The 14,905-nt window shown below is 36.7% G+C and overlaps 1 protein-coding gene across 3 annotated transcripts in view; it reads left to right on the top strand.

Moving 5' to 3' along the window:
* LOC121429772 (traf2 and NCK-interacting protein kinase-like) overlaps positions 1–14,905 on the top strand; it is a 62,502-nt gene that overhangs the window by 41,824 nt on the left and 5,773 nt on the right. The window contains exons 14-27 of one of the 3 annotated variants that reach the window (XM_041626988.1): positions 445–533; positions 5,477–5,625; positions 6,349–6,404; positions 7,015–7,109; positions 8,123–8,302; positions 8,922–9,071; positions 9,582–9,837; positions 10,521–10,664; positions 11,378–11,460; positions 11,906–12,088; positions 12,468–12,617; positions 13,675–13,753; positions 14,119–14,199; positions 14,747–14,886. In XM_041626988.1, the coding sequence (XP_041482922.1) occupies positions 445–533; positions 5,477–5,625; positions 6,349–6,404; positions 7,015–7,109; positions 8,123–8,302; positions 8,922–9,071; positions 9,582–9,837; positions 10,521–10,664; positions 11,378–11,460; positions 11,906–12,088; positions 12,468–12,617; positions 13,675–13,753; positions 14,119–14,199; positions 14,747–14,886 (1,835 nt within the window). Of the gene's footprint in view, positions 1–444; positions 535–5,474; positions 5,626–6,348; positions 6,405–7,014; positions 7,110–8,122; positions 8,303–8,921; positions 9,072–9,581; positions 9,838–10,520; positions 10,665–11,377; positions 11,461–11,905; positions 12,089–12,467; positions 12,618–13,674; positions 13,754–14,118; positions 14,200–14,746; positions 14,887–14,905 lie in introns of all 3 variants that reach the window. The other 2 variants (XM_041626990.1, XM_041626989.1) reach the window with 2 other exon arrangements.

Raw genomic sequence — 14,905 nt, 5'->3', positions numbered from 1 at the left:
GATAAAAATCAGCCAATTATGGAATTACGATCCATATTAACTCTTGATTTTATTTTCTCTTTTCCTAAATTGTGTGTATTTATTAAATAAATTATAAAAAAAAATTATGTTCGTTTCTTTTCAGTGCAATATGATAAATAAAATAGATATATTAAATATATCAATTCAGCCCCTTGATATATATTGTCTTTTAATCAGAGGGTCATGGGTTTGAGTCTCAGGTATGGTGCATTTTCCTTCAGCAAGAAATTTACCCAAATTTTTCTGCACTCAACCCAGGTGAGGTGAATGGGTACCGGTAGGATTAATTCCCTGAATGCACCGAGTGCTGAAAGTGGCATTCGGAATAGATGAGATAGATGATGCTATACAAATGCTCATTTTTATTATTGTTATTATCATCATGACACATATTTTTACAATTATTTTCATTATCATTTTCAGCTGGGAAGCCACAGGTTGCCCAATACAGTGATGGGAAGAAAGGATCCACAAGACCCGCCAGCTTCCAAGGACCAGCTAGAAATCCAATGGTAAGATCACAATATAATCCTTGGCTTTTTAAAATATAACTTTTCAACAATTTTTAATGATTCTTGGCAAAATCGTCGCCTGACAGGCAGAAGGGCGATAGGTTGAACGTGTGCGGCGATTTTCTATTCCTGTGTGACCAGCATAAGGGGTGTAAACTCAAAGCGTGCATTACCAGAATGTACAGTGTGTGCACGAGTTAACGCCCTTCTGTCCGTCCACTGACCAGTAGCCATGGGAATTGACGCGTACACGCACAAAACTAAAGCCCTTATGCCAGCTAGGTGACAGACATGGAATGATTATGAGGGCCCTGTAACATAAACCTTAGCAATTGATCATTAGGCTGATTTTTATGATTGATTTCATTGATTTTTGTGTATGATCAATCATTAAATTAGCCCCATGATCAATCGCTAAGCTTTATTTACATGGCCTAGGACTGTCCTGTCATTGATCAAATTCTGTCGGAAAAATCTGTGATGTCATGCATGATTGAGCACTCATTAAATACATAATGATCTTTGGCTGTCATGGGGAGGGGATGGAAATTACGATTTATTCACCTCAGAATTACGAAGAGTAATATTAATAGAGTAATTACTGTAATAAAGTCACATTAATGGATTCAGCTAAACTTAAATGAGCAGTTGAAAATGGAATCAGAATTTTCAGTGTATTTTTCTCTTGCTGAAACGAGTATGTTTGGTGCCCAGCTTTCTGGATCGACTGATACTATCAAAACGTTTCCTTAAGGAGATGCTATTCCTGTATTGTTTCAAATAGGATGTTTGTAATGACTAAATCATTTGTAGAATATAACACAATGCGTAGTGGTTCTTTTTACCATGTAATTGATAGGTAACTAAATAGATTCAATATATTAATAAACCTATCTTAGTACAATTCACAATTTCCCCCACACTTTTTAAAGACTGCTACACAAAAAGTCTTAGTTGAGAGCCTTTCTCTTAAGACCAAAAAATGCTAATCATGTTTCGTTAGCAAATTAACTCCGTTTCATATATGTATACATCCAAGATAATGAATGTTTGTTGGTTTGTAGGGTATTTTAGCTATTCCATGTCTGTGAATGACTCTTCATGTATGTGCAATCATTTATGAAGCACATTGCACGAAAGTCTGTTGGTAAACGTCATACAATCTGACATGTTTTCTTACCTTTTAATGTTCAATGTGATTTTTGTTTCCATGTACCCCTGCCTGGCTTCGATGCGTCACGTTTGTAGGAGGTAGACAAAATTATCATCATTAGTTTGGCGGCACATTTCAATCACAGCTTTTATTTTCTTTTGCTTCATTCACATTTTCATCGCTTTGTGGTATCCGGAAAATTGCAGTGGCTTAATTTTCATTGGTTTTTAACTTGATTATCAATTGCACTTAATCGATAGGGGTGATTTCCTTTGCAAGTGGCTTTTTAAACATTGGAGGATAGAAAGGAAAGATATCAGTTTTTTTATGGAATTGAACTGATATTATGAATAAATAGTTATGGCATATGTACTATGAAATGCACAAATTGTTCATTTGAATTTACATGCAAATATTTTTTTACATGATATTTGAGTGCACATTTAATAGAAGACAGTGCAACAAACTTCCATGAAAGATACTACACAATGCAATACATGTACTTTTATCCATGTTAAGCTAGCACACAGTTCAATACACTTATTTTAATATTATATATTCATTAAAAAAAGAGTTAATTGATTAATTGGATTTTTGTTTGGGTATGTTTGTGATGTGTCCATTTCATGTTCTTGTGTTTTTTTTCATCTGTATGTATTTAAAAATCCACTCTCAACGTGACACATGCTTTTTTTTAATTGTCAAGTTTTCAATTGACGTTTGGGCTCACATTCACATTTTCTAGCACCATTTCACCTATGCTCTGTTTGATCTATTCACATTTTTCCCTGTTAATTCTTTTCATTGGTTTGCCATTTTCATGGTTTTGCATGTCTGAGGGATGTCATTTAAAGTTTGATGGAAGTATTGAGATGTTTGTGATACAGGCAGGCATTATTAATCTGTGCCGGCCGCACAGAAACATTGTTAGCCTAAATGAGTGCTAACAGCAAGCCCAGTCACATCTTTTGGATTGTGAAGTCACAACATATTTTGATGTGTAAGTAATGCATTGTTGTAAAATTGGACATTGCTGCCACAATACCAATTGTAACAGGGCTTCTGTTTGCAAACTGTTCGCGCTAACAACGTTTCTGTGCGGTCATTACTGGAGCTCAGGTGGGTGTTTCATTAAGCTGTTCGTACAGGAACATGTTCCAGTCCTGTGGAAATTGGTGCGTAATTCACAAAGAGGAGAAAGACCTCTATGAAACACTTTTCAGGATGGTTTTGAAGATTTTTGGAAATTATGCACAATTTAGAGCACATCTGGTTACCCTCTATTGATTGTTTTAATCAGATTGTTTTAATCAGATTTTCAATATTAACAATTCCAATCAGCTATAAAGTGAAATTTTATCTTTATAGATTCAAATTCTCATTTGTATAAACAACTGAATGAATGTTTATTATTCTTGGAAATACAGTCCCAGTTCAGTTTTGTTATATAAGACCAGGAAAAATTGGGGTAAACCATTTAGAAACTGAACATTTTCAGTCCTATGCAAAGTAGTGCATAACTTACATGTAGAAACAGCTTTACGAAACACCTCTGTTGACACAAACGCTTGATTATAGGCCTGGGGGTGGTATTCTGAAAACTGTCTTAACTTGTAACTCAGCAAGATAACAGCTCGCTAAATTTCTCTCAAATCGGTATTCTGAAAATGTTCTTATCTCTGTAAGGACATCCCCTATTTTATCTCTGACACACTCAATATTCTATCATCAACCAATCATTCAACTTTTTATATGCTATAGGTCAACCAATAGTCTCTTCTGATAAATACTGAAGCGCATTGTTGACATGAAGTGTAATATCCTTTGTGCCCCCGACGCTTATGCTTGTGCGCTACTGTGCTAAAAATACATGTGGTTTTTCATATTTTCACTGAAAAGATTCATCATCTCGATTACCAATTTTAATTGCTGAAAAGTCTATTGATCCGTCTATGTAATGTCTTTGAAATGTCTCTTTTAGTAAAACATGATGTTCTTGCGGGATGCAGCAAGAAATTATTACTGTTGACCGAGAAATATCACATGCAACATTAAGTTACAATAGCCCCCTACCTCTTGTAAATTTTGTTGTATTTTGCAAGGAAGCCAACAGAACGCAAAGATAAAAGAATTTTCAGAATACCTTTTTTCTTGATATGTTATCTTGCGCACAGAGATATTTCTGCACCGTCTTTAACTTTACACATCGTTATAACTCTGACATCATATGCGCTCAGTGAAAGTCTCAAGAAAATTTACAAGAAAAGATGCAAGAATTTTCAGAATATGGATTTTATTGCAACCCTGAAGATGCATGAATATTTCTCTTAAGACAATTTTCAGAATACGGCCTTTGATTTCTATGCCTGATTTATACATTAATCATAATGTTCAATCAATCAAGCATACAAATCAACTCTAGAATCATGTCAAGTAGCATTGTGCTAGCTGCCCCAGATTTTGTAAGAGGTAGCATTGGGAGCACATGATATTCTGGTAAAGTGCTGTTTTGATGCAGTAAGTCACTTGTTTGTGAGGGATATGTATGGGTTTTATTTGATTTGAATACCACTCCTTTTTTACAAGTGCATGCTACATGTATGTTTGAATCATTGACTTGGGCATTTGTTTCTCAATACTATGCATATATATTTTCTCAAACTTTATAAAAAATCATTGTTTGTCATCCTATTATGTTAACCTTTGCCTGTGTTATCTTATTGATTGTCTTCTCTTGCTGTTTCTCTCTCACACATACACACACATGCGCCCACACCACACACACCCATACACACACCCACACACATGGAAACATCCTTTCTTATACTTATGTTTAATTTTCAAATACCAGAGCAATGCATAAATCAGTTGGCCATTCTCCAAAACACTTTTATTCTTTATGATTTATATTCAATTACCATATTGTGCAACTCTATCACCATAAAGCAAACAAACAAATTTATTTTAGCACATAATCATATCTTAGAATCTTTAATTCAAACTGAATAAAAAGTCAAATTAATTTTGCTGACCTATTTTTGGTAAGGAGCTGGGCGGTCACCCATGGATTATTTAGGAAAATGAAAGAATATTTATAATTCTCAAGCATTTATCAATTTATTCTTTCTTTTATTATTCTTAATCTCTTTTTTTGCTTTGGGAGGGGCATTTCTTCTCTTATGAATGTAATTACCTTCCTCCTCTGAAATTTAACTACCTGTTTTAATATCAATCTGGTTTGTAAAATCATGTTTCCTTTTCCATGGTAGGCATAACACAAACTAAACCTGTGAAGCAACAAGTTTCCCTCACCAAGACACTTTCTCAATAGTGCCAGTCTAGACCTTTACTGGGCAAGAATATCTTTTTTTCTCCGTATTCCAATTACAAATATTTGATCAAATGAACAGAAATTGTATTTTTCCAGTGTGAGATTTCTTTAATAAAACCTACTTCACAAGCAGCAAATAATTTCTAAGGAAATTCAGTTTAATAACTTTATTGCAATCTGAAATTTCTTTGGCTTCATTTTATTTTCACTGTAGATTACTATTCATTATCGATTTCATTTCCATTAATTGTTTGAAGTGTGCTAAGCCCTGTTACATAAAGCTAAATAGCGATGATCGATCATGACTGATGTCTGTTGACTGCAATTGATTCCATTGATTGATGTGTATGATCAATCATAAAGTCAGCCCAATGATCAATCGCTAAGCTTTATGATACAGGGCCACTGTGTTAATCTTGAAAGGCTAATGATTTTTCATATGAATTTTGTAACTTTTAGGATTTGGTTGCCTTGGCTGCTCAGCTGAGCGCAATGGGAGGAGGCGGAAAGGTGGATGAGGACGACGATGATGATGAGGAGGAGGATGATATCGTAGGCGGCCCTGGCGGAGATGGGACTATCCCAGCGTCCGATGCTCCAAGACCTTTGTAAGTAACAATGTCAGAAATAAATGGAAGAGACAGGCATTTTCACCCCTATAACACAGAGATGCCAAGTTCAAAGACCAGCTATACGTGAGATTTTCTGTGAATCTGATTCGAGGGGATGAACAAAAGTCCAAAATGCTGGAGTCTCACGCATAATGAGTGTGACTTGGTAGCTCTGATAACAGCAAAAATGCCCCCTGAATTCCCCAAATTTTATGGTTATGAGCGACAATCTTTCTGGAGTCGCCCCAAGATCTGCCACAAACGGCGTTCAGAAAAACTTAGAAAATCAGTTATCTACCCTCGCCAGAATAACAATTTTTACCACTTGTTGCATTAAAAAAGGGTTCTTGAAAGAAAAGAAATCTAGCCCCAAATTTCTGCAAACACTTCAAGGTGTAAGAAGAATACCCCCTCGGTAAAAAGATATATTTCAAAAATGAAAAGAAAATACTGGTAAGTAATACACACATCATTAGATATTTTAAAGCTAATGGTCGGTTTTGTACTTGCCATACCCAAAGTACCCCTTAAAATTATCAAAACCTTCATTTTTTTGTGGGGGGGAAGGGGCAACTCAAATTCTTCATATTGCCCTAAATGCATTCTATATATTTCTGCAACCAAGAGAATAACAATGAATTCACTATTCACATTTACACATAAAAGATTTATATGAAAAGAATATTTGATTGTTTTTGTTGTTTGTTTTTGGCATTACAGACCTGGCACTCCTGGATATGATGGTGACACATTAGAAACGTTTGTTATTAAAGAAGGTAAGATATCAAACATTCCTTTTTAATTGGTATAAGGCAGTCTATTTCAATTATTTTCCTGTTTTCTGCCTCTTGTGTTTTCAGGTAGCCGCTCTATTCATCCAATTTTGATTTCCGTGATTTATTTAACTGTCTTGAGAGATGTGAGTGAAATCTGAAATTGTCATGTCTTATTTTTACATCAAATTTTGGTAAGATTTTTCAGTGGTATGCTTGTTTAATTTTTCACGTTTTCACTCAATCAACTTTTCCTTGGGGTGGACTGTCTTTTTAGCCATAACTAGCCTGTACAATTTGAAAGATCATAAGGGGGGGGGGGGGGTAGGTTGATGAAGTGATTGTGCCATAAATCCACTTTAAGAAATATCACCCATTGGACCAATTCAAAAGTGATGTAGAACTGAAAACACTTATTTTTAATGCCTCATTAAGTTATTTGTATGTCTAGGGTTTTCTATTGTGCATTTAATTTTCTCTCAACCTTTTTTTCTTCCATAAATTGTCATGCATAAAGAATTTATAGTATTGTATTTTAGTGTAAAAAAAACTGTCCTATTGTTATCATTATGATCGTTTATATCACTGTATTGTTTCCATGTGTATCTTGTAGATCCTAATGCAAGTACAGACAGTGTTGAGAGTACAGAGAGCACCACAAGTTTCATCCAGTCTAAGAATGCACAACCTGGTTCAAGCAGAACACAGGTAAGCTATTGGTCTATTGTACGCAGGGTAGCCACTTCAGTTCTGAAAACTGTTCTACCAGCGGGACCTGCTAAACATGTTGTTATTACCCCGATGTGGACACTAATGAATTGGATCTGGGCCCTGTCTTACAAAGAGTGACGATTGATCCAATCAATCGTAACTGTATGGAAATCCATCAGTGCCATAACTTTTACTACAGGAAATTCGCAAAATGTCCTTTGTAAACAAAGGAGAACCCACCAAATCGTCAAGAAATCAATGAATTCATGGATATACATTCATATCTGGAGAATCTTTGGAACAAACATGCATTTTATATGTTGACTTTGCTGGCTTTCCATAGGTGCGATTGATTGGATCAATCGTAAATCTTTGTAAGACGGGCCCCTGATGTGACCGGTCATTTGTTTTGACTAACGCATAGATTTACTTATGACTTGTGATGAGTAAAGTCCAGTAAAACCTTTCTATCGAGGCCACCCACCTGACCCAAAAGAAACAGAAAAACAAATGGCCACTGAAGACGGGTGACCTTTACAGACAGGTTCTATTACACATATTCCTTTCAAATGGGAGACAATGTTGGTGACCACTTAAGACAGATGGTCATTCATATATACCTCTTACTTTGTGTTCTGTAGATCGATGTAGCACCAATGATTAGAACTAAGGTACCGTGCATGTCAGTTCTTACTAAGACAAAAAAAAATTGTTTCTCTGATGTAACCCGACCGCCCCTTCTCAAACCTGCTGACCTATGTTTTTAAAATTCAAATTTAGCCCCCAAAAATGTGCAGACTGACCCTAACCTTTTTAAGTGCTGAATGGTGCGGTAGAATATTACCCGTGACATGAGAAGGAAAAAAGCGAAACAAAACAAACAAAACAGGACAGACAGACCCATAATTTTTGTACCTCTTTCACGGCAAATAATCATTTTTTGCCTTATACTCTTGATGATGTGTATTAATTTTGCATTATCTCCCATTCTTGATCTCTCTGTTCTATAGATTGATGTAGCACCAAACAGACAGTCGCGGGGCGTGGTGCAGCCAGGAGGGCGGAGCACGCCCCCTCAAGGTCAAGGTAGACCTAGGTCAGGGTCACCCAGGGATTCACCCCATGCACAGAGGAAACAAGAAGCTCTATCACAAGGGGGTAATAGAGGTAGCCCCTTAGGAAACAGAAGGGTAAGAATCCATTCCTCGATTTTTGTGCTTTCGGGGGAGGGGGGGGGGTTGTTTTGTGGAAGTTTTCTATCACAAGGGGAAGGGGTAATTGAGTAGCCCCATAGGGAACAATCTCCTTTATTTGGTGCAGCCTGAAAGAACACAGTCATTGATTTTCACCGACTATTATTATAAGCTACTCGAATACTTGCATCTGATTGGCTGAAAGCAAATTAGTAAAAATCACCAACAGAACTTTTTTCATGAAATGCTCCCCAGTTCTCCACACAATGAGGATCTAGCTTAAAGTGAACAAACTAAATTGGATTCCTAGTCTTTATCATTTCATATGGATTAATAATGTCAGTACTAGAAAAAAAGTGTAGAAATGGTATTCTTTTTCGCTTAAAGATCAGATATGCACAAATTTCAATAATGCTTACAAATCAACTATCACTATGCTTTTTGTAACCTGGCCCCTGCTTCATTACAATAATTGTTATATTGGTCATGGTGACTGTTTACACAGATTGCCAAAGAGCCAGTGAGACCGGGTAGTCTTGAGATCAATGCTTTGTGATACTTGGCCCTTGCTCTATTATGAGAATTCTAATATTGCTGAATGTGACTGTTTACACAGATTGCCAAAGAGCCTGTGAGACCAGGTAGTCTTGAGATCAATGCTGGTAGCAGTGATGTTCTACCAGACCTACTTCCACAGCAGCAGAGTCCCAAGGGTGCGTCATCAAAATCTCAACAAGTCCCACAGGACAAGGCATCATCGGAAGAGGTAAATTCTTCTCTAAATTGAGAAATATTGATGATGATGATGGTTGGTGATGATGATGAGGATGATAATTATGATGATGATGATGGTGATGATGATGGTGATGATGATGGTGATGATGATGGTGATGATGACGACAATATACTCAAGGTAGCCACTTCAGCTATTGTCTAATCTTCTGCGATGTGCCATTATTAGCCTCCTTTATTCCAATAGGCTGAGCGCCTTACTAGAAGGCACAGACTTCACTTTTTATGTCTTTGTTATGAGTTGATCATGTGTTGAACCTAAGGCCTCCTTTTCATGTGGTGGGCACTTGATCATTGAGCCACCATGCTCATTAATGAGATCCTGTTGTATTAAGAGATATAGGTCATTTGATCTTGGGGAAAAGATCTCTCTGGAATGTAATAAGAACAAAAGTTCCAGTCTTATAACCTCTTTCAGGAGGATATAGAAAGTGTGCCATCATAAAAAGACTGGATCATTAACAATATTTCTTTGTTGTTTCAGTACCGACAGGCCATACTTGCTGCAAATGGCACAGGCAGTGGTCCAAAGACCCCAATGCGGAAGCAGACATCTTTTTCAGCATTCGGCTTTGGGGCAAGTCCAACGACACCGAGCGTACCATCGCCACCAAATCGTCGCGGATCCAACATCTCGGTCAACGTAAAACCAACAACGCCCGAGAGTCTTAACGACATGCCAGAAATTAGAAAGTACAGGAAGAAATTTAACTCAGAAATACTCTGTGCTTCATTATGGGGTGAGTATGGTAGTGTAAATTGGTCAAATAAATAAAGAAAACTGAAAGTTTCAATTCGATTTCATTTTTTTGTTTGTTATGAAGAAGAATATGTGTGGAATTAAAAATCAAGCTCCAAGTACTACTCATGTTGATTCATATGGATAGTTACTGAGGAAAACAAGTCATTTTCACTGAATATTTTGTATTTCTATATCCTTTTACCAAATCTCAAGGGTGTTGAATAGTAATTCAATTCTATGGTAGGCTGCATATGATTGATGTTACCATTGATAACAGTTTAAATGGTGGATAGCTAAATACCTGTAGTTGTAGCAAACAATGATTTCATGAGAAAGTCTTTAAAATCAAGGTTAATTGTCACCAGATTACTGGATATCTAGTTCTGGTTCATTTGCATAAACCTAATTCTATGGAATCATGAAAGTTAAGCCAAAAAATAATTACCAACACAATTGCAGGAGAGTGTATTATTATTACTTCAAAAGTCTAGACACCTGGCTTGAAATGCCATGCTTATTTTCTCCATTTATCTGCAATTACACATTTTGTATTAGATTTTCCTTTCTTTTGTTATTATTACTTGGTTGGTAATTTCATTGGATTCTGTTCAATTTTTTAGATTATTCCTACAGCTGGCATTTTTGCTTAATTCTGCTATCACTCTCTCTTTCTCCATTCAGGCGTGAACCTATTAATTGGAACAGACAATGGTTTAATGTTACTAGATAGATCAGGAGAAGGCAAGGTTTATCCTCTAATCTCAAGAAAACGCTTCCAACAGATGGATGTCCTGGAGAGTCAGAACATCCTAGTGTGTATAGCAGGTAAACATTTCCTTTCTATACTCTGAAGCCTTGGAAAAGGTTTTTACTGTTGGCTTTTTGAGTTGTAAAAAATAACAATTTAACAATGGTATACATGTAGTTAAAGGCCTCCGCACACCTTATGACTAGTCTACAATCAGATTTTGGAAAAGAAATGCATTTTGCTTGTTTTCTGAAAAAATGAATGAAAAAAATACTTTAATTTGAGGTTCAAATAAACTGTAAGAATACTAAGATAGCAATTTTGGATGATTGAAAGCCTTTACTTTTTAGTAAAGGCTAGATTGGTTTCAGATTGTAGCCGATCGTATAACTGCTATGAAGTCATTACGACTAGGTATTAGATTTGCTTTTATTCTTATAACGATGGTAGCAAAGTCGCAGATTTGAACATAAGTATTCTTACAATGATATAGGTCTTTAAACAGTAAGATGTTCCATGTTTCAATATCGCATCAAGTGTTACCACGTTTTATACCAAAATCGAGTCGCTGACCGATCGTAAGGTGTTCAATGGCCAAAATGTAGAATATGTTCACTACTGAGCATTCTGATTAATTGCTGGCAGTACAGCATGTCACTTGAATTAGCCTGAACATCTCATCCTTTTGCAGTGTATTGATACGATTGATTCTATCCACCTGCTAAGAATTCTGTATTTTAGAAATTAAAATGATGCATGCAGGGTTTGTTTTTTCTGATTGTCTTTCCAGGGAAGAAGAATAAGCTACGGACATACTTCCTCTCATGGCTGAAACAGAAGATAGTGAGGAACGACGGAGAGGCTACATTGAGTGTGAGTAAAAAAGATGCGAGTCATTCATAAAGCTATGGGGAAAAGTCCCTTATACCTCACAGAACAGCCTCCAGTTCTGTGTATTTTATATGTCATTTAATTTAGTTGAAAAAAAAAAAATTGTACAGGACCCTGGGATATAGGCCTACTATACATTTGTACTCATTGGTTAACATCACAAGCAGTCATATGAAAACCTATTAATAATTTGTAACCCTCCCAAAAGTGCAGGTATAATTTAATGCATTGCCAGAATATATGAAAGTATATGCCCTAAAACAGTTATGACTTGAAGGATATACATTTAAAATATGTATATTGGGTAAGTTTTGTAATTTAAGATGAACATCATCATTTTGCTTATATATATATATATATATATATATACAATATTTGTATATTTAAAAGACTCCTTTCATTTTGTCTCCAACCACTTCTCTTCAAGCAGCAGCAGCAGACCATGGATAAGAGAAAGAGTGGTTTCCTTGCCGTCGGTGATCTTGAAGGTTGCATCCATTACAAGATCATCAAGTACGAGAAGATCAAGTTCTTGGTGATCGCCCTCAAAGACAGTATCGAGATCTACGCCTGGGCTCCCAAACCGTACCACAAGTTCATGGCCTTCAAGGTAGGGGAACCTTTTACATTTCGTCTCTCTTTAACCTTAACTGTACCGGTGTACCGGGTGGGAAGGGGGGGGGGACTACTGAGATCTTCGCCTGGGAGCCGTTTCATAAAGCTGTTCGTAAGTTACGAGCGACTTTAAGAACGACTGGTGAACCCTTCTTACGCGCTAAACCATCACCGAGTCAATATACCATTTACCACAAGGAAGGATCACCAGTCGTACTTACGAACAGCTTTATGAAACACCCACCTGGGTTCCTGAAATGTACCACAAGTTTAGAAATCACAAAAAAAAACAGCACCCAAACTGAATCAGTCTATGACATTATTAAAGAAAAGATTCCTTAAACTTTGTTCTGTTTTTTAAAATTTTGTTGTAGTCTTTCCCCAACCTTGTTCATCGTCCATTGATTGTTGATCTGACTGTGGAGGACAACCAGAGGTTAAAGGTCATCTATGGGTCAGTGAATGGATTCCATGCCATTGACCTGGATTCAGCATCGGTGCAAGATATCTACACACCACCTCAGGTAGGGTATAACAGAGAGTGGATGGAGGGGGGAGGGGTTGAAGAGAGAGAGATGAGGCCGTTCTCATTACGCTTTATAAAACTAGTTTACTGGAAACTATGGAAATGCTCTCAGTGGGGTGACATGTTTTTAAACCCCAGCGTAGGCATTCTATACCTTTCGTGTGGAAAAGTGTGCTAAAAATTTGCGAAGATCGGTTCCCGAAGAATGGTTGTGTCTTCATTTACGCTAAAACCATTTTGACAAGGCAAAGTGATCTTGAAAACTACATCGCGAGGCAGTTTTCTAAACGTTTGGACGATCGCTTTGAATGTTCTCAGTACACGTTAAACTAGTTTCTACTAAACTAGTTTCCAGTAAACTAGTTTTAGGAAGGAAGTGAGAATGATGCCTATGACAAAGAGGAGGGAGGGGGTTAGAGAAAGATGAGAGTAAGAGAGAGAGAAGAGAAGGGGGCTCAAGTGAATCATTACAGAGAGGGGAAAGAAAGACAGCGGAGAGTAATCGAGATAGGATAAAGGAAGAAGGAGGACTAGGGTAGGTAATGACAGAGAGGAGGAAGACAAGAGTCGATGAGAGAGAGTGAGGACAAGGGGGGTGAAGAAAAATGAAAGAATTAGAGAGAAAGGAAAACAAGGATACATGGAAAGAAAAGTAGACAACATAAGTCTACTTTCCATGAAATTGAATAATTGTATAACCAAGCACTGTTTCAGACCAGAATGTGTAAAAACATGTGTTTAATAACATCTTTTCAGTCAAATTTTAAGTCATACAACATCGCCTTCATTGAACATATTACCGAGGTCCCAAGTGATTCGACTTTTGTAGTAGACGCACTTGTATGAGAAAGAGAGACAGGGAGACAGACAATAAGACAAAGAGAAAGGAAACGATAAGGGAAGTCATATATTGCTAAGATCAAGAGATAGGACTAGGATGCAATAAGATAAATGAATACTTGCTTAGAGATATTTTCTTCAGCAATAATTGTGGTGGATTATCTGGTATGGATTTCAGATCGAATCTAAATATCTTTTTTCATTTTTCTTGACAGGAGATTGGCACTATCACTCCTTACTGTGTAGTCATCCTACCAAACTCACAGGGAAAATACCTCTTACTTTGCTTCAACAGTAAGTCTCTTACATTTTTCTATTTCATGTACATGTATGTGTTTCAACAGTAAGTTAACAGGATGGGGTGGGGAGGGGGGGGTGATAGATTCCAACAAAAATTGGCACATTTGCCACACTCAGCGTTAATAACAAAATTCACTGACACTATTCTGATCATTGACAACATGACATTCAATGACTGGTATTAAAAAAAAATAATCAACAATCTAATGGCTGAGACAAAAGTTGGATGGAATTTGTACATGAAATCGTGTTGTTGAGCCATATTGGGAATGACATGCTTGTACCAAATTTTGCTTAACGTTTTTTTTTTGTGTAAGAATACTCTTATGGATATATTATATTTTCCTCTTAATTTTCAGATGAAGGTGTATTTGTAGATACTCGAGGTGTTCCTTTCAAGGATGTCATCTTACAATGGGGAGAGCTACCTGCTTCAGTTGGTAAGTTGCGTTTGATTTTGTTGATCGCAACGGTTTATGCAGCTTGCCCCAGACCATTTCGCCCGTATTCACAAAGGTGGGTTTGAAAACCCACGGTTGAATCCATGGCTGATGCATACTTTTGTCACAATGTGCCAAATTGATGCCTGTTATGGTTTGATATATTTATTGATGAGTCCAATGTTTGAACAGTGGACTCATGAATAAAATAGCGGAGGGGGGGATTAAGAGGTTACTACACTTTAAGTGGCAGCGCGTGCTAAAGCTAAAGCCAGGGTCATGATGAATAGAATTCATCGGAATATATTATATCTATATTGATGGCACAATATATATATATATGCTTCTTATTATTATCGTCATCTTCGTCATCATCATCATCACAATCACCATCACCAGCATTATCATCAAATATGTTTGACTTCTGCAAAATGTAATCATGTTTTCATATACTGGTTTGAAAAAAATTACATCATCACCGTCATCACCATCACTACCAATATGATAATCATCATTATAATATAAATGTTTTTATCATTGTCTACAGCCTATATCAGCACTGGTCAGATAATGGGCTGGGGGAACAAGGCTATTGAGATCAGATCAGCGGAGACTGGACACCTTGACGGCGTATTCATGCACAAACGAAGCCAACAGCTACGCTTCCTCTGCGAGAGGAATGATAAGGTTTGTATCTTTTATATGT

Source organism: Lytechinus variegatus, chromosome 16 (assembly GCF_018143015.1).
Source record: "Lytechinus variegatus isolate NC3 chromosome 16, Lvar_3.0, whole genome shotgun sequence".
NCBI classification, from domain to species: Eukaryota; Metazoa; Echinodermata; class Echinoidea; order Temnopleuroida; family Toxopneustidae; genus Lytechinus; species Lytechinus variegatus.
Note: the sequence above shows the minus strand (reverse complement) of the source record. Positions and strands in the feature narration are given on the sequence as shown.